This window comes from Haliotis rubra, unplaced genomic scaffold, assembly GCF_003918875.1.
Source record: "Haliotis rubra isolate DU_JTF1 unplaced genomic scaffold, ASM391887v1 Scf916, whole genome shotgun sequence".
NCBI lineage: Eukaryota > Metazoa > Mollusca > Gastropoda > Lepetellida > Haliotidae > Haliotis > Haliotis rubra.
The window spans coordinates 369,986-393,890 of record NW_025767653.1 but is presented as its reverse complement, the minus strand read 5'-3'; the positions used below and the strand labels follow the sequence as shown (position 1 = coordinate 393,890).

The window sequence follows — 23,905 nt, the reverse complement described above, 5'->3', positions numbered from 1 at the left end:
AACGTATAAATGGCAGATAAAGAGATAACCAATGCACCACCCACTGCTACTAAAAAACAAGGAGGTGTAGCTGGTGTAAATGAAACGAAGGCACAATGTTCCCTTGTTTGTGCTATCTTGTTACACGGGGTCCAGATTAGTGTCAAATATCAATCATAACACGTCTGATAAAATGTGACTTGTCACTGTTAAAATGTCTAGTCAGTGATTAGATTACTAAAGGCTTGCAAAATATAATGGAATAATTGTGCATTACCTATGCAATGTCTAGGTGCATAAATTAGAAAGTCATGGCAGATCACGAACACAACTAGACAATCTACCTGTCCCAAGAAAAGGGATAATTTCTGTAAAGGAAACCAACAAAAGTGCAATGTTCTTTTGTCACTTGCGCCAGAAAGTGACGTTGTCATATCAACGAGTTGGATTCAGATTAATGTCAAATAACATGACAACATATCAGGTGTTCTGACAGAATGCCGCTTTTCACTGCTGGAGTGTTCAGTCGCAGTGGTTCGACTACTAAACACTTATGGAAGGTATATGGATTACTTGCGTGTGGCTTGCAGTGTTTAGATACTGAAAGTGATATTGTCACATTGACGAGTTACACGAGATCCAAAGTAATGTCAAATAACGATGACATGTTCGGTGTTCTGACAAAATGTCGCTGTTCACTGCTGGAATGTTCAGTCGCAGTGGTTCGATTACTAAATACTTGTGAAAGATACATGGAATAATTGTGCGTGGTCTTTACAGTGTTTAGGTACATAAATCAATTGAAATTAAAAGTGGAAGTGACCTTGATAATATAACAGATCGTAAAGAGCAGGTAGATCAATCAGAAAAGCCTGCAGTGAAAACCATGCTTCGCACAACCTGCACGAGAACCCCATATTTAACAGGTTTTAAACGGGAACGCTGCATTTGGATACCGCCCAACATAAGGCGTCCAAGGCAGACCACAAAATAACTTAAAAACGCACCTGCCAAAAAGTCAAGCAACAGGCTCTGCAGGCGAACCCCAACAGATGCAGAATGTTAGATTAGTGTTAATTAACTATCGCAACCTATGGGTGTTGTGACAGAATGTCACCTCTCCCTGTTGGAATGACCAGTCGCAGTGAATACAGAATAGACTAAGTGTTGTTACCGAATAATGCACATGGATTAATATGAGCAGTTACTGGAAAGTCTCGTGAAAAAGTTCTAGTACACAGGATCTACATGAAAGTTCGGAGTGACTCTGCAACATGAATTACGATCCTAAGTGTTGTCACCGGATAATGCACATGGATTAATATTAGCAGTTACTGGAGAGTCCCGTGAAAAAGTTCTGGTACACAGGATCTACATGAAAGTTCGGAGTGACTCTGCAACATTAGTTTACGATCCTAACAAAGTTGTAGTGATGTGGGTTTTTTTTAACGTTTCAACAAGTGCCCACATTTTGCATTACCTGTTCGTGGTGAATTCGAGAATGTAAGAGTATGCACACGGATTGTCTTGGAATCTGTTGATCCGGGAGTATCCCTGACAGCACGTCCATACGATTTCACGTCTGGATAGTAGAACAACTGAAGACATATTTTTCTTTTGGATATAAAATCTCCACAGCATCTGAATGATGAAAAACTTGTATAGTCATCACGTACGGTAGGTACATTTATCCTTTTGTCCATTACTTGTCGAGGTTCACTGGATAGGCAACCCAGGATGATTGTGGTTCTCGAGGGTCCCGAGTCTCCAGCACGTGGGATACACCCACCAGTCTCACGCGAGTGTAGCAGTTTTCTCTGTTGTATATTTCACGGGATTTCCTGTTCAGGATTGCTCGCTGTTTCTTCAGTTTGGGGGGCAGATCTGTACGGATAGATACCCCTTTACCTTTCAATGTTTTTCCCGCGCCGAGGACATCATCTCTGTCGGGGATGTACAGAAATGATGCAATGATAGGAGGGGGTGCATTTGGAGTTGGGTCGTTCTCAAACGGCTTGCGTGGTAGGCGATGAACCGCTTTAAAGTAAATGTTATCCACCCTTTGCTCGGAAAAGTAAAGCATATTAACCAGAAAGTTTCTGATGACTCTCTCAGAGTTCTCTTGTGGTTCAGTTTTTAGACCATATATCAACAGGTTAGATTTTCTATCGTGGATTCTTTAAGCAAGAGTTTATTCTCAAACAATTCCGCTTGCTCCGAAAGTGCTTGCGTTAATTGTGAGACCTGTTGGCGCAAGTCGTTCGTTTCGTCCTGCTGAATGGACACTGCATTTTCAATATCGTTAACTCTCGTAGTCACTTTCTGTATTTCACCTTTAATGTCTTTTGTAGAGTTAACCAGGTCAGCACGGAGTTCTACAATTAATTTGGAGACTCTTTGTTCGGATTTAACAACAATTTCCTCCAACTCGTCTGCCCTCGTTTTCGGAGGCATGGCAATGTTAATATCTACTCACTTTTGCACTGTTTTTGTGGGATATTTACTTGTATCACTGTACTCGATGGTTGGATGGTATCCGCAGTCTTCAAATATGTTGTCCTATGGTATCTTGACTTAAGGATTCTTCATGGATTATTTGGATTAAAAAAAACATTAGCGGGCCGGGCCAGAGCTCTTTACAAGCACGTCTTGTCGCTGTGCGTGCGCATACTTCTTGTAGGAGGGTCAGGCGGCCACTTGTGGCGAAGCAGATGATCTTGTCGTCGTCTCCGTCGTCTATGCAAAGGAAGGGCAGTCCATCAGAAGTTTCTTTGAAGCAGTCAGGTAGATTCACCTCGCTGAACGCCTGGGGAAGTGGCGGCATCTTCTTTCGTCTCTGCTTGTAGAGTCTTTATTGAATAGAAGGACTTGACTGTCGCTGCTTCATCTCGGTCCAGTCTTGAAATCTCCTCGTCGTAGACGGTCGGTACTGGCGTTGTCTCAGTCTGTACCCGTGGCCGCAGAGCACTGGCAATCTTCAGAGCTGATCGATCTTCCTGTGGATGGTTGTGTGGGGACTGATTTCGAACAAACTGTCCGACTGTTGTGCACTTACCAAGGCAGCCTCCATGAACACACTTCCAGTGTACGCAGGTCTGTCGTCGGTTGTTGAGTCTGTATCTGTAGCCATCTAGTAGTATCTGCTGTCCTCCTTTCTGTGATGTGAAGTACTCGACTTTGTAGCTATTTTTCCTTGTAGGTTAGTAGACCAAACCCCCAAAAGACAGACTCAATGAGTACACTAATTAGCTGAGCCATGCTGTCCACCCCTATTTAATTAATGAGCTGACCCAGAGTCACTACAGATAATATCACGTTTGCATTCTCTCTCTGCGCACCCGGATGGTCGGTGACGTCATTAGCACCAACAGCGTTGGGTCACCGCATCAGCAGGGACACAGTGATGAGACGACTGCATGCTGTCGGCATCCGGGCGTACCGACCATTTCGGGGCATGTCTTTAACCAACATCGAATGAATCGTATACGTTGGACTAGGAATTAACGTGAGACGCTGGGAACGTCGCAACTGGGTGCAATATCTGTGCTGTTTGAACAACTTGTACATAATGTTTGTCAGTTGTAAGTTACGATCAAACGAAATTTCAAAATATGTACGCTGGTTGTTTTGGAAAGTGAACCCAAAGCACCAAGTCTGTACTTTCTATTGTAGGTCATTTTACTTTTGTCTGAATCAAACAGTGGAACACATCTGAGAACTGCACCACTTCGGATGTCTCCCGACATTAAGATGACACGCCGTGATATATATGGAATATATTGTTCAACTCACTCACTCAACTTTAAATATTTTTCACGTTTTACTAGAACGAATGTGTAACAGTAATCTTTACCGCGCCGTTAAACCTCATCACACTTTACTTTTTCCGTGGTTTGTCAATGTTAAGTTTGTATTTTTTATTTTCCGTTTGTTTGGAATTTTGTTTGTTGCTATTTCTTGTTTGTTTGTTTTTTGCCTGCTTGTGTGTGTGTTTTGGGGATTTGTAGGTCTTGTTTCAAACGATGGAAAACGCAAACAACCTGCCCCCCACCCGTCAAATACAAATGTATGGTGTCACCTCTTATGACTACTGCAGGGCTGATTTAAACCCGGACTCCCTCATGGGGATTAGCGATGTGTCCTCCTTAATTTGAACAAAGGTTTCACCCTCATTAAAATATATATCACAAAGTCATGATGAACTTATCTACGACACGTCTGACACCGACGGAGTGTTAACGTACTAGGGTTACATATCTGACGTTAATGAGCTCTACAGAGTGTTGTGTTTGGGTTAAATATCTGACGTTAATGAGCTCTGCAGAGTGTTGTATTTGGGTTAAAGGGCCACTGATGCAGAGCAATTTCCGTGGACCGGTTGTTGCTTTTGTTATTGTTTTTCTCCCGTGAGTACCCGGATGATATCCCAGAATTCATGACTGGTTCGTTACCTCTGCTGCGCCACCACCAAGCGCAATTGATAGAAAACGTATAGACTGGTCAACAAAGATCAAATCTTTTTTACTCGATAATGTTGATGTTGTAAAATTATGTAGACTGTGATGAATAATTTGGTTTCTAATAAAAACATATTCACTTTGATAAAAAATACTGATTTTGATGTAAAATTTTGATTTCATAGTAATGTTGACTTTATAAAAATGTTAACGTAAATGGATGTAGAATTTGATTTAAGAAATAGTTTGACCTTGAATTTGGTGAGAAGCCTGATATAATAGCATTATTTGAAAGTAAGAGTAACTAAGTACATGGGGAGTCTTGGGGAGAGTAGTAAGCTTGGGTTCACTACTAGTCAATCTTAATGTTGTATTAAATGGCAGTATTTTGATAACAAATGAAAAGATTTTAAGTTTAACCATCTGCCAGTGGAAAAAAATGTTAAGACTGAAATAACGAAGTCAATGTACGTCTTTATGTTTTGTCTTATAATCCTATTTAGTTTATTATCATATTTGTATGCATTTTGAAACTTAATAAAATGCACATGATCTGCTTATATTTAGTGAATTTTTAACATGAGTTTAATATCTAGACGTGTACCATATTTCAGACACACGCCCTAAGTGCGATCAAGGGGCGGTGGGGTAGCCTAGTGGTTAAAGCGTTGGCTCGTCACGCCGCAGACCCGGGTTCGATTCCCCACATGGGCACAATGTGTGAAGCCCATTTCTGGTGTCCCCCGCCGTGATATTGCTGGAATATTGCTAAAAGCGGCGTAAAACTAAACTCAGTCAGTCAGCCTAAGTGCGATCTAGTGTATGTTGTCTATCTCATTACCTTTCACGGCAAAACAATGATTATGTTGAATGCCATAACAAATAGATTAAAACAAAATGCAAATATTAAAAATAAAACAGACTAAAGGTATAGCAACAACATCAGGCTATTACCTTGTTAGGGGAATGTATCAATATCCACATAAAGTAATGAGATGCCATTCATCTGCAGCTGACAAAGAATCATATTCCATGTCATGTGTCTTTCAACGGTCTAATATGCGAAAAGGTGATCTATCGTTTCAGGTTTTTCACATTGGTGTATCCCACTGGTCACCCAAGATAGCACACCTGGCAAGTAATTGCTTGATGTCCGCCATTAGTTAGCCAAAAATGAACTACCAATCAAGGTTTTGGCGGTTAATCCTTTGAAGGAAGGACGTTGTTTTTACAAAGAAACTTTACGACAGGGTCTATTCAGTATAGATTAGTGAATCTACATACATAAACACTACCTTTTGACAAATCCGCTGTGCAGGATAAAAGCAATTAATCAATCAGCGTGTTATCGGTTAATCCTTTGATCGATGTTTGTTTTGAAACTCTGCTGATAATTCCTCTTGCTGCACTTCCATGCGCATATTACATAAGATGTAATACATTTGCCACATCAGACCTAAATTTATAATTACTTCAGACACAAGAAATGCCAAATGGGAACCTTTGTCGGATAATCTGAGTGGTGTTATCACTAATTATACCTGTTATAAATTCATTAACTGACCATCAAGTGAATGATGACAAATAACATGTGTAGATTTACCACCAAACAAGGGTTACAGCAAGAGAGTAGTAATCGCTGTATTGCATACAGGTTTGATTGTCTGAAAAAACCCTTATTGGCCGACACTGTTTTGACGATACGAACGGATCGAACTTCATTGTTACATAAGAAATATATATAAACATTTGCTGTGTACTTATTTAGAAACTGTATATACCTATGTACCTAAGTACAATTTCAGATTTTTTTTAGCAATGGCAAAGTGGGGTTGTTTAGTTTATGGATTCAAATATATCAAATGTGTGTTTTTGATATCATAGCATATTTTTACATGATTAAATAACGAGGTAAAAAAAAACAGAAAATAGGATCAAATTGGATCAGTCACTATACCATCCAAACATTTGTAAATCTGAAAGTGCCTACACTGCTGGGATACTTTATTACAATCAAACAAGAACTACAGGGGATATTTTCAAATAACGGCATCTGATGGGCATCCACCCTTCCTAATGTCCCACTGATAAGGTTGAAGAAATTCTGCCAAGGTGGACAGTAGCCAAGTCCCCGTGTCCGTCACGGTCGAGGGAGCAGGGGCTGACCAGTTTGCAGCTAGGTTTCGTAATTAGACTGTTGGCTGGAAACATTAATCGCTCTGCATCAGTGGCCCTTAAATATCTGACGTTAATGAGCTCTGCAGAGTGTTGTATTTGGGTTAAATATCTGACGTTAATGAGCTCTGCAGAGTGTTGTATTTGGGTTAAATATCTGACGTTAATGAGCTCTGCAGTGTTGTATTTGGGTTAAATATCTGACGTTAATGAGCTCTGCAGAGTGTTGTATTTGGGTTAAATATCTGACGTTAATGAGCTCTGCAGAGTGTTGTATTTGGGTTAAATATCTGACGTTAATGAGCTCTGCAGAGTGTTGTATTTGGGTTAAATATCTGACGTTAATGAACTCTGCAGAGTGTTGTATTTGGGTTAAATATTTGAGGTTAATGATCGTTGAGAGAAATATCGTATTGGAGTAAAGATCTGATTTCAGATGAGCAACTGTTTGTGACGTGTATGGTTGATTTTACGGCAGCTTGAACCACCTCTAACGTGACGGGGGTTTATGTGACGCAATGATAAGCCTGTGCATTGCCACACTGAGTCCTGACACAAAGACCAGTATAGACGAGTGAGTGAGTGAGTTTAGTTTTACACCGCTTTTAGCAATATTCCAGCAATATCACGGCGGGGGACACCATAAATGGGGAAATGGGCTTCACACTTTGTAGTAGTAGTAGTAGTAGTAGTAGTAGTAGTAGTAGTAGTAGTAGTAGTAGTAGTAGTAGTAGTAGTAGTAGTAGTAGTAGTAGTAGTAGTAGTAGTACCAGACGAGTGATTCAGAAGGGATAGTTTCTACTATCGTCTGCACGAGATGTTGATGAAGCCTAGTTCAAGCACCTGTTCGTCACTTAAAACTGCCACGCGGAAAGTCTACATTTTCGAAGTGCGATATCTATTTTACAAACAGGAATTGCCAAATAAAGTGGAATTTCAAGTGTATTACATATCTGTGAAAACACAAAACAATAAGTACCACACGAAGTCACGTTGAGTTAACATCTTCATGTAGACAAGTATTTGTCTCCGTGTAATCCATATGAGCCTTTCTGAATAATTCGTTTGGGTAAAAGATTTCATCTCCCACAACAGAATTGAGATGAATGGTTCATAAACTTGTGTCAGTACGGATCATCCTTCTGTGTTACGCTGTATGCTGTAACTGCAATGCTGTAGTGTCGTCACTGACACCAAGGTCCTCAATATACAGTAGGAACAAGCACCAATCACCGCGTGCGGAATCGACTTGGGTTTGGCTCCCATCCGGTCATGATTGTCGTTCCTTCGTAGATCGACGGAGATACATCCAGGGGACATAACTCCTTTTACCTTCTGTTGTTTGTCGAGCTTCTTGCAAACTTCTCAGTAAGACACCCGTAAATCCAAAATACTGATACGTTGTCATGTTTTTGCTGTACTTATTGTGAAAAACTAACAAAACTCGTATGCATCACAAGGTATATATCTATATATGTTGTTCAAGTGTTGAGCCACTACAATAAAAATATTAAAACTTTCCCCGGTGTAAGACACATTCAGCATCTTGAACAGCAGAATTCAAACTCCAGTGTGTGTCTCCACTTCTCTCTGCGTTGGCCCTGAAGAGAAAGCCAGTTTTCCACTGATCACAAATCGAAGTGGGTTTCGTCTGGGAAATAACTCAGCCTCACAGTCTCAAATCCAAGGTTGTGTGACTGTATGCAGCCATCCATTCACCCTTAATGGGAGTACAGATTTAACTAAGGTATATTCACAAGCCACCCGTGTTTTGAGTGCAGTTTTAAACTTAGGGTTTATTCACAAGTATATTCATCGCTTATGTGATCCGCCCCAAACAGCCACTTTCACATGACTGACTGAGTTCTGGTTTTACGCCGCTTTTAGCAATATTCCCGCAACATCACGGCGGGGGACACCAGAAATGGGCTTCACACATTGCACCCATGTGGGGATTCGAACCCGGGTCCTCGGCGTGACGAGCCAACGCTTGTACCCATGTGGGTCCTGGATTCGAACCTTGGTCTTCGGCGTGCAGAATTACGAAAAACAATTCGCCAATGCGCTTTAACAGTTCATTTGAAACGTAACTGTGTTTTTAATTGATGCTATTCCGCAAAATGTTGCATGTTGTCTAACAGCACTACCATGTTATATTCTTGCATCGTGTTCTCACCTGAATCCAGTAAAGGTAGCTGTCAAACTGACTGACTGACTGACTGAATTTGGTTTTACGCCGCTTTTAGAAATATTTCAACAACATCACGGCAGGGGACACCAGAAATGGGCTATCATGTTTCTGACGAGCCAACGCTTTAAATGTCCCCACCTGAAACATAAATGGTTCTTTGACTTAAATATCTCGGTTCTTTGACTTATATTCAGTCCACCTGATGTATAATGAGCCCGTGGTCCCTTTCCTGAATAAAGCTCTCTCATTCTTTGAAATCGTACTGTACAGTAGCGTAACCAAATTCATAAAATGCAAATTTGCATATTTTTTTTAAAAATCACAAATTGCTCCAAGTAAAGTGGTAATGAGACTTTAGTGAACTGCTGAACTGACTGTGACGTCACGTTGGGTGCAGGGGGTCAGTTATTCCCCGAACACAGACCAGGATGTGTTTGTTCCGTGTTTGCTTTTCAGATTCAGAACCGGATACGCTCAATCCTTGCCTTTATAAAGAAAATAACTAACTCACTGTTACACAAAGCGGCGCGTCTATGTTGTTAAAGGTGTTTCACTTACAAACATTTACATAACATTCTCCAGCGCGTTACGCATCATTAAATCGCACCTGAATACTTCATATGGGTACGCGCTTAAACTTGTAATTTCTTCAATAAAAACTACCGGATCTTCACAATTTCAAAATATTTAACCACGCTGAACTAATTCGTATATCAACATTACTCCATTATATTTGCTTTGTGAAATTTGTATTGTATACTTCTGATCAATATGGTAAAAGTAAATTTCTCTTTGGCTATTGAGTCACGCACCTGTTGGTAATCAATATTAGAGTTACGTCCCTTCGCGAACTCGTGACACTGCAGTCACATGACAGATTTGTAAAGATGGCGTCGAAAGGTGGGCAGATTGATATGCGCTCGCTAAATGGGCCCCTCAGTGATATTGAAGCAAGGAAAACTCACCATTTGGCGGTGTCGAGAGACTACATTTCACAGCCAAGAATAAGTAAGTTAATTTCATTAACGTTGCGTGTTAAGATTAAGTTGTAACATGGGTAGACCGAACCTACGGATACCGACACACGAACACATGATTCTGCATACATGAATGAAACCCAACTGTGTATAATAGTCATGTGCCGGCTTTGCTTCCTCAACTAAAGCCGGACATAAGACACAACTGTCTGTTTAACAAACATATGGACCCTATGAAATGAATAATTTCGTAATCTTTTTCTTTCAGGTTGAATTCTTTCGATGTATATTATTGATTATTTGCCTTAATTTATGTTACGTGGGGGTAGTTGACATTGTCAAATGCACTCAAGTTACCAACGCCATAATCACATATTCTAAGCGCTTGATTACAAGTAATCACGAATTGATCATTGTATAAATGTGTTCTATTTGTTTTACTCTCACATATTGTTAAATGTAAGTGATGTTTTTGTTCAAGGACTACTTTGTGTATATTTCTGTTAAAAAAATGGAACTTCAAAACGGAGTTTGTAGAAGTAGTGTTTGAAAGTCAGTCCTACAGCTGGGAAATTGTTGGCATACCTTCAGACCACATCATCTATAATCACGAAACACATAATCATATACACATGAAATTGATGAACAAGTTTATTATCACGAACATGATCTACATTTTCTAGGCCCATAACAATTGCATTATTGTATGCAGTACATCTAGATTGTGAAAGTGAAATGTCATCTGAGCCATAGACGTGTTCTATTCTCCAGGTTCATTAGATGTCTTTGTCACTTTGAGTGTCTGCAGTTATGTATAGTAAACCTAACATTAATCCTACTATCAAAGTTGATTTATTATGATATTGTACATTCTCATAAATTGTACTAAAAAGATCATGTGCCAGTTTCTCTACGGTGGCTCAGATATCTGGACACTGGTGTAACTGTAACACAGCTTATGATCATTGTAGTACACCGAGAGATCACTAAAACTGTATTTGCCATTATTCATGTTATATTTGAACATTTTTATTTGAACTTCAAGGTGAATGTGTCCTTGTGTTGTGATCATACTTATACAGGATACAGACAAGCTGCTGTTGTTGCAGATAGTATCTAAGTTTTCAAATAAAATAATAACATTGAAGCCAGTAGCAAGTACAACATGGTTTACATCCTGTTATTTAACATGTAGATGGGGGAGAGGGGGTATTTATAGTTGAGTTGGGCTCTACGTCACATCGGCATTATTCCAGCCATATAGTGATGAGATCAAGTCTGCATTCATAAACATTTTAAATACTAAGTCCAAATGAGTTTTATGTTAAAAACATATATTTTCATTGCATTATTGTTTAAAAACAGAAAATGTCATAGCACCAAATTTAAAAGCAAGCAATTCGTTATTCACATTACATAGTTATATATGATACAGGTAAACTTCCCTCAGGTAGTTAACAGTGAGATGTCGCTCACGCGGTAAAACAGATCTTTCAGATTTATCACATCATAATGTGAATCCCTTGCTGTTGAAAAGTTCGCACAGTCAAGCAGAATATGCTTGATGGTGAACACTTTTTCGCAAGAGACACACACACGGGAGGTCCATCCCCATCCATTTTCAGCAGATAGTCATGAGTAAACCGACTGTGGCCAATACATCATCGTAAAATTTATTAATAGTTGGAAACTGGATATTTTAACAGTTTCAACTACAAACCAGATATGTTCTGAATACATATGAGCCAAAGTTCATTGAAAACATCTTAAAGCAATGGATATTTCATAGCAGACAGTTGTAAAAATATATTATTTTGGGGTGATCATTCTCATACATATTTCCTTTTTTCAATCATTTCTTGGAACAATTTATTGTTTTGGTTAGGTTTTTGTTGGTGAGGGTATAAGATTCCAATATTAGTATTCAAGAAATATATATTTATGAATACTTATTTTCCCAATTGTGGACATGATAAATGGTTAGTCCAGTCTCATTGTTACCATGTATTTAAAGTACTACATTGGATATCTATTACTGTTGACATAGTGTAGAATAATGTTTGGTGACAAAGTTTTAAGAATATTTACTTTTCATTTATATGAGAAAGTATGGTCATTAAATGCTGGTGCTATAAAGTTTCATCAAAGAGTTTAAATATGTTAAACATGTTATGATAGTTTAAGAGAGATTGAGCCGTGGGATGTAGGGGTTTGTGGGTTGACGTCAAATTAACTGAAGTTTTATGACATGGATCAATATGGTCACTGAAGCAATAGTCATAAACTACGACCAGAACATAAACTGGCTCAGGCAATCATCCACCTTCACACAACTACAGCCTCATCTCCCACAATGATGGATATCCGACTATGGACGTCAATCTCGCATTCATGAAAATACATTCAGTTTCACACATAAATTTCAGTCTCCATTGTGACTTACTTTGTTTATGTTATCAAGAAATCTTACAACTGTTACTATGAAAATCTCTAAACATTAGCCACTGATTACTTCTCAGTTCAGTTAGATGTGTTGTGATTTATATCTTTTCCTGGTTTGTCAAACATAATTGATGAGCTTGTTTCTAATCAACCTGTAATATGCCTGTAGGGTATAGGCTTAACCTTTCAGGAGGTATTTTGTTCAGTCTGAATTTCTGCTCTCTATAAATACCTTCAACATATTTCAACTAGAACTGGCAGTGGAATAGTCATACCAGTTGGTTAATGCTTTCAAAACAGTGGTAATGTTTGTCAAGTACTGCTGTTGCAGACAGTTAGTTGAATCCATAGCATGGTAGAGTTCAGAACATTGGCGAACACAGAGTATTCTAAACAGGAAACAGGAGGCTCATAATTCATTCTTTAAAATATATAGAGTTATTTTATATCATAGTAGGATATCTGATTAATTGAATACAGTTGAAAAATTATACATGATTTTTGTGCTTTCATTGAAAAACTGATCAACTGATCTAAGTATAAATTACTTGAATATTTGTAAGGGAATTCTCATTCAAAAGGGATATCATTTCCTGGGACATGTTAAAATATTGATAAATGCTATGTTTGTAATGATGAAATGATAATTAGATTATTTGGTAACTGATGCTTCACACCATGTCCCCTAGGCATGTTTCAGTGAATGCTGAAATTAGTTGTCTTGAGCAAGCTTTAGATGCCTAGAAAAGGATTTGATGATAGATCAGTGTTTCATCGAACTGTTGTACCTATCTACCATGCTAAACAGGGCTGTGTACATGGTGTAGATGGATGGACAGACTCTGAAGGAGGTCGGCAGTAAGGTCAGGTTATTCTTAGTGGGTCTCATATCGTACATACACTTGTGATACATTCCTATGTTGTTGGTTAGATCACTGGTGTCTTGGATTCCAGGGAATCACAGTGCTTAGGGTGTAACTGCTGTAAAACATTTAGAGATATGACCAGGGACAGTGTAGACAGTTCTGTCACAGATTCACAGGATTCCAACTAAATACCTTTGGAAATCAAAATAGGAAAAAAATATGTTGTTCAAAATTTTCATTTTTTTAAGTTGATATTTTTAACATATATGGTATTTTCACTTTGAAATGACATGTTCAACATTGCCTTAGTGTGACCCTCGTCACTGATGTCTTTTCTTGTTTATCATGTTTGATGGTGGTGTTATCAGGGGACAACAGATAACCTCTACAAACATCAGTTCCGTTCATGTTCACAATGACTGTGAAATCTGTAATTCCAAGTTGGGACCCTATACTTGCTTTTTCCAAGTACTTTTTACATACATGGCCTATAAAGTTCCTGTCTTCTGGAGTAATCGTCCATGCCGCGTAGCAGACACTGACATAGGGCATGTTTGAATCCAGACTTAAACATGTGTCTCTCTGTATTACCCCGAGTAACAACCAGTTTACCTTCAGTTATGTGTACTGTTTACATTTGTTCACACTTACGTACATTGAGTACACACCATGGGGTGTAGACACACTGGTGCAGGAGCAGAATATTCATTATTGGCAATCAGAAGACCAATCTACAACGAGAGAGTCCCTCAAGAAAGATGCAGTTGCTCTCAGTATACAGTAAAAACAATTACACAGTGTTTTCCAAATATATTCACAAAGGTTTTGTGAGTTCTTTGTCTGAAACAGATATGGGTTCCATGTGATATGAATCTTGTTTAAATTTGCATTTGTAACTAAAAAAATTGCAGGGTAATAATGATCAGATTGTATGTTAGCGCTTTGAGAGTGCCCCTCTGTTATGGGCAAGTCATCGCATTACAAATGTTATTATTATAGTTTACAGTTGTTCACGCTCTTAGGGGTTTTACCTGTATGTTTATATCCATAAAACTAATATTAGTGAAACAAGTGTTTGTTTGTATCGCATGTGAGATGGATATCATTGTTCAGGCGTACAATGGCTAATGTCTTTTGTAACCTTGAACCCGCTGACCTTGTTTTCTGTTAAATGTATCCCACCATATGTTGGTTTCAATAATCAAACAGTTCAAGTTATTTTAGTATTCCGGATGACATTTTGAGGCATTATTTTTCATTTAAGTTGAGATTTTAATAATTTCTCACAGATGAACCCTCTTTTGAGTCCTGTTTAGGTCATTTGGGTAGATCTATTTTTGTTTCAAAGATAATACTTGAGTGACAGATTTTGCGTGCAGCAACTTTTGTGAATGTAGTTCCCTCACACATGTGACACTTCAGTGTTGCAGGCAGTGTAGTACAGATGTTATCACTGATTGTCCTCTATTTGATAAGAATAGATTCAAATAGTCAATACACATCTCGAAATTACAGACTTATATATTGACACACATATTATAAAAGTCTTTATTATGTATTAACTTTTGGACATTATTATGCCTTTTTGACATAAGCAAACAAAAATATTTGCATAATTGTGTTTTAGTGTTCAGCTTGTCTGGAATGTTAAATATTTCCATGTCTGGTTCTAAGTTTGCCATTGTTGATACTCACTGTTAATCATTTTCAAGTCAGGAGATATATAAATGTATTTCTTTTCATGTGTGCAAAAGGACATAGCAACTCATTTCACCATCAGTTGGGGTTTTCAAACAACCACAATCCCCCTCCCCTCTCCTTTAATTGGAAACGATAACACCCAATTCATCTTCTGGTTCTCCTGGTCCATGTGGTCTGCCAGAATGTTTACAGTCCAATGTTCTGTCCTGTTTCGAGTTACCATAATTGTAGGCTATTATCCTGATTGTTAGCAGAACGTACTGACCGACCAGAATTTGACTTGACTCAGACATGTGGGTAATGTCACGGGTTGTTATATGTTATGTAGGGACTCATTCCTCGTCCACTTGTCCTCTAAAGCATTTGTTCATCATCGTCCAAGTGTCCAAGTAAAATCTGAACAGATGAAAGCAGGTTATTTAAATGATCTCAAACTACAATTGTGGGGTGAGGTTTTGTTGACATCAGTCTTTGTAGTAGACAATTAAACGTTTCATTGATCATAACTTTATGACATGTAAAATGGCCGCTCTGTTACATAAGGCATTGGCTGGTGATAGTGACGATATTGTCAGTTCTGACTATGGATACAGCTCAGAGAGCTGAACCTCCTCAATTAGTTAGATGTCTTTGTGCTGTATCATACTTACATAATGGCTGAGAGTTATTTGGACCCATTACCGGAATAATTTTTTCATTACGGATGTTTCAGTCCCGATCTTGTGTTCACAATACAAGTGTCAGGTGAAGCACCAACTGCCTGGTTTAATCAATAGTAGAAACATGGGAACATGGTGCGATGTACAGATACAACTCTATCACCCATTTGGGGCTTGAGATGTAGTACAGCTAGATATCGCTGTATTATGTTCGGGGTGGTGGGGTAGCCTAATGGTTAAAGCGTTGGCTCGTCACGCCGAAGACCGGGGTTCTAATCTCTTACATGGGTACAATGTGTGAAGCCCATTTCTGGTGTCCCCTGCCGTGATGTTGCTGGAATATTGCTAAAAGCGGCGTAAAACCAAACTCAGTCAGTCAGTATTATGTTCGGTGTGTTCCATGTGTTAACATGCCAATGACACTGTTAAATTTAGAATGACACAACTGAGATGAGTTATTGTTAATTTAACGATGCACTTTCAAATCACACTTTGTTTAACAAAATAACCTTGTGATGTATTTTACATGTGATGCTAATGACAACAGTGCTGAATACTCTGTCACACATGGTATCACGTGGGAATGCACATATGCACAGAATATTTAAAAAAGACCAATTTATTTAACATTGAAAGTTTTCTTCTTGTTGGTACACATAATGGAATAGGGAACTTTTAAACATCCACAAAAGTATCCAGTGCTGCTCCAGCCTGAAGAAGATTTTAGTTCACATGGATGGCTTAGATTGTGAAATATCAGTGGGAAATACTGTTTATCATCCAAATCTGTCTTCCAGAGAAGTTACCACCAGGATGAAATAAGGATATCTACTTGGAAATTAAATTGCATCACAATGCTTTGTACACCATTGTGACGTCATCAGTTGTCACGACATCACAACCAAATCCCCTCAGAAGATAAGCTGTGTTTCGTACATAGAGGACATTGGGCTCCATTTAGAAAGCAGTCGTAACGCTACACAAGTCTATGTTAAAGTATGAGAGCTACCATATTCTCAGCGCTGTGATCACTTCAAGGAACAGGGTACAGGGTATTTGTGTTAAGAGCCAAAATTAATGGAGAAATGACTTTAGACAAGCAGAATCTCGCCCTTTTTATATGAAATATATTGACCCATGTGGAATAACTTGACTTGTTTAGAAACAAACGTGGAACGAGCAGCCAATAAGGGCATAGATAACAGCCTGATCCATCGTTGGTCGAGTATTCAAACAGCAGGCTATGTACCATGTTGTACTGATTGCTGAGAACAAAGTCTGCCAAATCCATCATTACCATTTTGTCATATTTATGAGGGAAACGTATCATAGCAGTATTTAGAAGCACTTAGGAAACTGAAGCTGAATCATGAACAGTTATGTTGGGGTTAGTAGCAGCAAATAGCTCAATGGGTAAAACCAAGTTTAATGATTTCTTCTGATCTGAAGGAGACTTGCTTGGAGTATGAGACAACATGTCTCCAGCCCGAATGGAGTGTTCAGTGTGGGGGGGGCGGTGGAAGCGTCTCTCGCTGTGATTATTGATCAATACGAATAAGGGACGCTGATATTCATCATTGGGAAGTCAACTGCTTCTACAGGGAGGCATTGATAGTCATTGATCCAGTTCAAATCTGGCTGATGGAGGCCTACACCCTGTGTTAGGGACATGAAGATGGTCAGCATGTGCCTCGTCTGTACTGTACTGTACACCAATGGGGATTACTGGGTAAAGAGGGTTCCCTATATCTTATAGACCATGGGACTTTGGGGGTTATGAAGTAAGGATGGTCCTGGCTCTTAGATGTTTTCTACCAGTTTTAATCCAGGTCTCTCCCCAAATGTTTATCATTACCATCATAGGAATGCTTTAGTACCATTGGTCCCCAGTTTCTCCAGCCACCCATAGGGATTACAGGGTAGAGCAGCTCCACTGCTTAATCCATGGGCTCTACATAGCGTCTCCTCATTGAGTGTGTACAATGGGGCACTCCATTGGGGTGCTTTGACTTGGCACGCTACAATGGGGTGCTGTGTTGGAGCTGAATATGTTGCACGATTGCTCATTGTCATGTAGCAAATTGGAAGTGATGTATTCAGGGCTCGATTTAGTGCTTCATTACTTGCACTGGTGCAACCTAACATTACAAAGTGCAACCTAGTTATTAGTCTAACTTGCACCAGGTGCAAGTCATTTGTTTTAGAAATAAATCAACAATAAATCTGACATTATAAGCATAAATATATCAGCTCATTTTTCTTCTAAACTTTGAATACCTATGGCACTGAAACATTTCTATTTATAGACACGTCTCGGCTATGACAGCTTTTGTAAACATTGAACGGCTGTGTGGCCAAGGTTGCATGGGTAGCCTACTACATCACGGAAATATGTACACTGAAACCTTTGATGTTTTAACACACTATGTTGCAATTGGAATTTGGCTGGTGCAACTAGGTTTTTGTCTTAGGTTGCACCTGGTGCAAGGAGGTTAACATGTCTTAAATCAAGCCATGCTGTATGATATTCTCATGGTGTAATTCAAACTTCATGATAATTACATCCTAGAAATCCAGAGATGGTGATAAGTGAGTGAATTACGGCGGCCGGCGAGATTTGAATTTATATTTATTTTTTATTTTCCCAAAACATGTAAATGTTTGTTTAGCTGTAGCTGGTACAGATAGTAGCCATGATCGGCGATAATTGTTTCTTTGAATCTTCATCTTAATGTTGTAAATATGCACAAGGCATTCAAAATACATTTTCAGTTCAGAATAAACTTTGTCCAAAGCCTACATCATGTACACAGGTTGTTCATCTAACTGTTTTACCCAAACTATAACCCTGGTAATTATATTCAAGCTGCTTTTTGATAAACATGAATAATTCTGCCACATGTTGCCGTCATCCTATATTCACTGTCTGCATATTATTTTCCAGCCTACAAAACAGTGTCAGGTGTGAACGGACCTCTGGTTATCTTGGATGATGTCAAGGTAAGCTCTTCTCAGTGGATTCAGGGGCTTGGAGAGGGTGCTGGAGACATGGGTGTGTTCACTGTCCAGAGTTGCTTCCCTTCACTGCTGATACATATTCCTTGACTCTATATTTGGTCTAAATTAATTGTTTAGATGATAATTTCTAAAAATAATAAATATCTGACTGGGGTCCTTAGAGTACTGCCCGCCTCCGTGATGTAGTGGTTAGAGCGTCCGCCCAGAGAGCGGAAGGTCGTGGGTTCGATCCCTGACTGCGTCATACCCAAAAATGTCAAAATATGGTACTTGTTGGTCCCTGCCTGGCTCTCGGCATTAATGGGTACAATAAGGACTGGTCGGCTCGGAGTCAGTATAATGTGTCTGAGTGGGGTATTCATGCTTCACTGCGGCATGGTATCTCAGTGGGCTAGCACTATAAAACCAGCTTCAGTCTGGGCCATTACAAGCAGCCGCACCTACACATACACATGCATGCACGTCGTCATATGAGCGTAATATTCTCCAGGGCGACGTTAAACCCAATTTCACCTCACCTCACCTCACCTTAGAGTACTGTCCGCCTATCTGGGGCGGTGGGGTAGTCTAGTGGTTAAAGCGTTGGCTCGTCACGCCGAAGACCCGGGTTTGAATCCCCACATGGGTACAATGTGTGAAGCCCCTTTGTAGTGCCCCCCGCCGTGATATTGCTGGAATATTGCTAAAAGCGGCGTAAAACCAAACTCAGTCAGTCAGTCAGTCCGCCTATCTAGACTTGCCTTTTCGAAGGATAGAATTAATATGCATCCATGGGCTTAGCATTCAGTACAGCCTTGGAGAAAGGGCTAGATTCTACCCAGTTATGATCCATAGTGTATCAGCAGTGAACACATCCTTTGGTTTCCCAACTTGTAAACCTCGACAACCAGCCTTATCTAGGCAGAGCTTCTCAGGGGGTCTGGGAACTGGTATGAAATATTAATTGTCACAGATAGTGTTAGTCAAAATAGTTTCCATTGGTTATGATGAATGTCTTGAAGTATAAAGTGTTATTTATCACAAGACAGGTGGTATTCTACATCCTACCAGGTTCTAGGAAAATGTTTTTTCTTGAATCATGTCCTTAAGAGCTGACTGAAATTGAGCCATTCAACGTGATGAATGCATGTGAGATAGCAGACTGATCGGGTGTTAAGTTATGCCTGATGTAGTGCAATAGTGACCTGACATTGAACATCTGGTGTCAGCTGAATATTGTACACAAGGGTTAGCCGTCATTTGTGGTGCAGCTGGTGGATATCTGATCTGAAAACTCCTAATCTGTTAACCAGATCGCCCACAGTCAACATTATGCTCAGTTTGTCTGTAAAAATACTCCCAAGTATGAAAATTATTGATTTTGAAGTCACATAATGGCCTTGTAATAGCCTTGTTATGGTCTTGCATGATTCACGGATAATTTAGTATGTTTTCTTTTTTCAACTTGTTTATATAGTTTCAGCATTTTTATGAAAGTCTGTGAAATGATTGAGTTGTACAATGTACAGTAGGTTTATGAGCTAATACTAAAGTTACTTAGTGTGGATGGATGTTATGATTGTGAACAATAGAGGTCCCATGATAATGGTGTTGATTTGCTGCCTGCATCATGTTAATTAATTAGGGTCAAGCGCTTCAGTTAGTACCATGGAGCACACCCGTCTCGCGTACACGAGACGATAGGCCGTCTCGCGTACACGTTACGTCTCTGACTGTGCATTGTGAAGGTCATTTGGTTGTTATGTTGATGTCTAAACTGTGAAGGTCAGAGAAGGTCATTATGTTTTGTTTGTAATGTTGCTGTCTACACTGTGAAGGTCACTGAAGGTCATTATGTTTTGTTTGTTATGTTGCTGTCTACACTGTGAAGGTCATTATGATTTGGTTTATATGTTGCTGTCTACACTGTGAAGGTCAGAGAAGGTCATTATGTTTTGTTTGTTATGTTGCTGTCTCCACTGTGAAGGTCACTGAAGGTGATTATGATTGGTTGATATGTTGCTGTCTACACTGTGAAGGTCAGAGAAGGTCATTATGTTTTGTTTGTTATGTTGCTGTCTACACTGTGAAGGTCACTGAAGGTCATTATGATTGGTTGATATGTTGCTGTCTATAACAGTGGGAATGATCTTTGTCTTCAGTATATGTAGTCCTAAGCCTCTGTAAATATGACTGTTGTTTTATACAATGAGTTGGTTATTTTCTGTACAACAAATAGACTTTTTTGAAGACCAAGACTGCAGACATCACTGTAAATAACATACCTCTGCAACATTAAGGACTGTCCACACAGTGGTCATGTTGCCAGGGGGCTGGTGTAGAAGGCTATATGTAACACTGGCTTGTGGATGTTTTGTTATTAAAACTGACTCTGAACAACAGCTAGTGTGTTTTAGGTTCATGTCAACCCTGACTATACACAACATCTAGTGATTTAGCAGGTGCCCTTTGTAAGTCCAGTGGAATAGAACTGTATGTGATTATTTCCCGTGAATTTTGTATTACTGTTTAGGGGTGAAACGGTACACGCTTACCACGGTACTTATTGCAGTACAAGTCCTTCATTCGGTATATGAGAACTTGCTTCAGGGAAAATAGCGGCCGTCAAGCAAAAAATGCATAGATTTTGTCAAAATGACTTGATTTCTAGACATTTTAGAAATTGTTTAGAAAGGTTAATAAAATGGAGGTATAAAAACAAAAACAGAATTTTTGGAGTGCATTACAGTATACCAAACCGAAGGCAAAATACCACTGTTCTACTAATACTGCAGTATACCATTTCACCCCGATTACGGTTGCTCTGATAATCAGACGCCAAGTGTTTTGAATCAGTTTACAATATCTTTGGGCACCTAGACTTTGAATGGACAAAACAGGACCTTAAAAGATAGTAGTCACTATGATTACAGGGATGTATCTAGGATACCCAACTAAATGCCCCAGATAGGCAATCTGGGAAAAACATTGTAATCGTATTTTTTAAGTTCATATTTTTTGTAAAATTTATGGTCAAAATTCTTCTGACTGTTCTCTGAAGTCACAGAAGAAGCTGTTTTCCCCATTTATAAAGTAGAACAACGTCCAAGTGACCATAGTAACCTTGAATTAGTCCACATTAATAAATAAACAGTGTTAGAAATTACCATAATTTTTCCTTATCCTGACTCATGCTCTTTTTGCTTGTCTTCTTCTTCTTCTTGCGAACATAGTGGAACACTTGTATCTCCCTAATTGAAGCTCCCTTCAATGTAAAATCACTAATTAGTACTCAGCACGAGTTACCTCCCTTCCACAAGCGCGGGAACGAGGGCGCCACCTCCACCCATGTGCCTCACTCTCTCCTTCTTCGCCCAGTGAGCTGGACGTGAGAGCACCTGTGTCTCCCGACACACTATATCCTTTGATTATATTTAGTTAGTTACCTCGTATAGACATCTATAGAGGTTTAGCTAGTATCCTTCAACAATTATATATTGATATTTAGTCGTGTTTCTACTGTTTATTCACGGGGCCGCCGTGTTTGTTTCAGTGGATTACGTTGATAAAAATTCTGTTCTGTTGCAGATTACGTTTTTATTCTGCTGCTGATCCGCATTTAATATGCCCTAGTTGTACTGCGCCATGTTCATTTTATTCCGCGTTGCAGTTGCGGTACTAATTTATCCATTTCTGCCTTTAATAAATAATTACTTTGCGTTTGAGGCGCAGCGCGCAGATAGGTCGCATTATGCAGAGTCTAGCCATGACTGATACACCTGAACCCCTCGCCAGTCTACTGCTGTTGGTCGACCCGCTCCCGTCTGGTGTTCCGCTAGAGTGGTGGAGAGGTGGGGCGTAGTCCGCCGCCTCAAGAGAAGCGTCCTGCTTCCCCAGACATCCCATCGTCGCAGCCCGAAGACTAGAGTTTTCTACTGCATCTCAACGCGACCTCTGAGGGGAAATCAACGAAGTCTACTTGAACTTTCTCAGCCGAGATTGTTCCCGTGTCGCAGATTTGGGCCTGTATGATGATCAGCCGATCATCATACCTGATGTACATCAAAAGAATGACCGATGTCGGCAACAGTGATGTCAGCGCAGATCAACATGCAGCCTGATGTACCAACGCTGATATTCTATGATCTTCCTGAGGGTCCCGTAAGCTACCAACACTCCAGCGCAGACTTCGCAGCCCCCAGGGCAGCGTCGACCTCTGAGGGGAAATCAGCGAAGTCTACTAGGACTTTCTCAACCGAGATTGTTCCAGCCGCTGAACTGGGCCTCTACGATGATCAGCTGATCATCATCCCGGCGTCACGCCACAAGAAGCGGACCGGAGACAGCTACAGTGACATCAGCAGAGATAAGCCATGCAGCCTGATGTCTCTACACTGGCGTCAGGCGACTTCCCTGAGGGCACCGACTAATTAAGTCGCCAGACCATCCCAGATGAACTGTTGCGGCAAATCATGATCATGATGGAGGGCCACCACAGACTGGGAAGCAGCCAGCCCAAGGCCGAGCCTTCCAGCGAAGGTTCCAACGCAGACGACACCCCAGAGGCACCCCCATCAGCGTAGCAACCACGACGAAGCCACCTTCGCGAAGGAAGTCGCAGACCACCTCCACGAAGGACCAGATGTACAGCTTCCGAAGGCCTTCGGCGAAGGCGGGATAGATCATCACCTTCCTCGGCTTCATCCCTAGATGCGGACTCAGACCGTCAGACCTCACGAGGAAGCCTTCGAGAAGGTCAAATCGCCCGTTCCCCAGGACCGGACGCCAGAGGAAGCTTCGCGAAGGTCAAATCGCCGTTCCCCAGGACCCGGGGCGCAGAGGAAGCTTCGCGAAGGCCTTCGCTGAAGGCCTTCGCGAAGGACACCTGACTACACGAGAGCTTCGCGAAGCTATCAACATTCTCCTCACAGGTCTCCGAGAAGGTCAACCCATAGGCGCGAAGTTCACCAACACGATCTCAGCGCCGTTAACCGGCGCCGATCTCCTCGTACATCACCACGTCGATCGTCTCACAGGTCACCACACAAGTCTGCACACAAGTCTACAGTCAGGTCTCCCCGGCGTCACCCGACATAGAGATAGAAATACACAGTCCACCATCAGAAGAGCATCAACCTCTCATCAGTGATGCTGGAATAGAAAATGAAGGAGGCATCATTTTCTCAGGCGGCTGAGATACGATATTGGATGGTAAACAACCTAGATCTCTCTCACCTTCCAAGAGTGGCAACTCGGCGCAGACATACCTGATAAAGGAAGACGAGGCAGACGCCATCACCTTACCTCCAATCGACTCGATTGCTGCGGTGCCACAGTATGTGGACACAGCCTACCATAAAGCCATAACAGTTCAAACGCCAGAGGCGTATGTTATTGGCATTAATAGATCTAGAACGATCAATGAGATTCTTATCACCAGATTTCGTGACCGCGACTTCTG

The 23,905-nt window shown here is 40.3% G+C and overlaps 1 protein-coding gene across 2 annotated transcripts in view; it reads left to right on the top strand.

Annotated features, from left to right (window-relative positions):
* The first annotated feature begins 9,652 nt into the window (after positions 1-9,652).
* LOC124264240 (V-type proton ATPase subunit B) overlaps positions 9,653-23,905 on the top strand; it is a 31,376-nt gene continuing 17,123 nt past the window's right edge. For both annotated transcript variants that reach the window (XR_006895082.1, XM_046698975.1), the window contains exons 1-2: positions 9,653-9,810; positions 18,392-18,447. Coding sequence is in view for 1 of the 2 variants with exons in the window: in XM_046698975.1 (XP_046554931.1) it covers positions 9,690-9,810; positions 18,392-18,447 (177 nt within the window). In the remaining variant the exon portion in view is untranslated. The remainder of the gene's footprint in view (positions 9,811-18,391; positions 18,448-23,905) is intronic.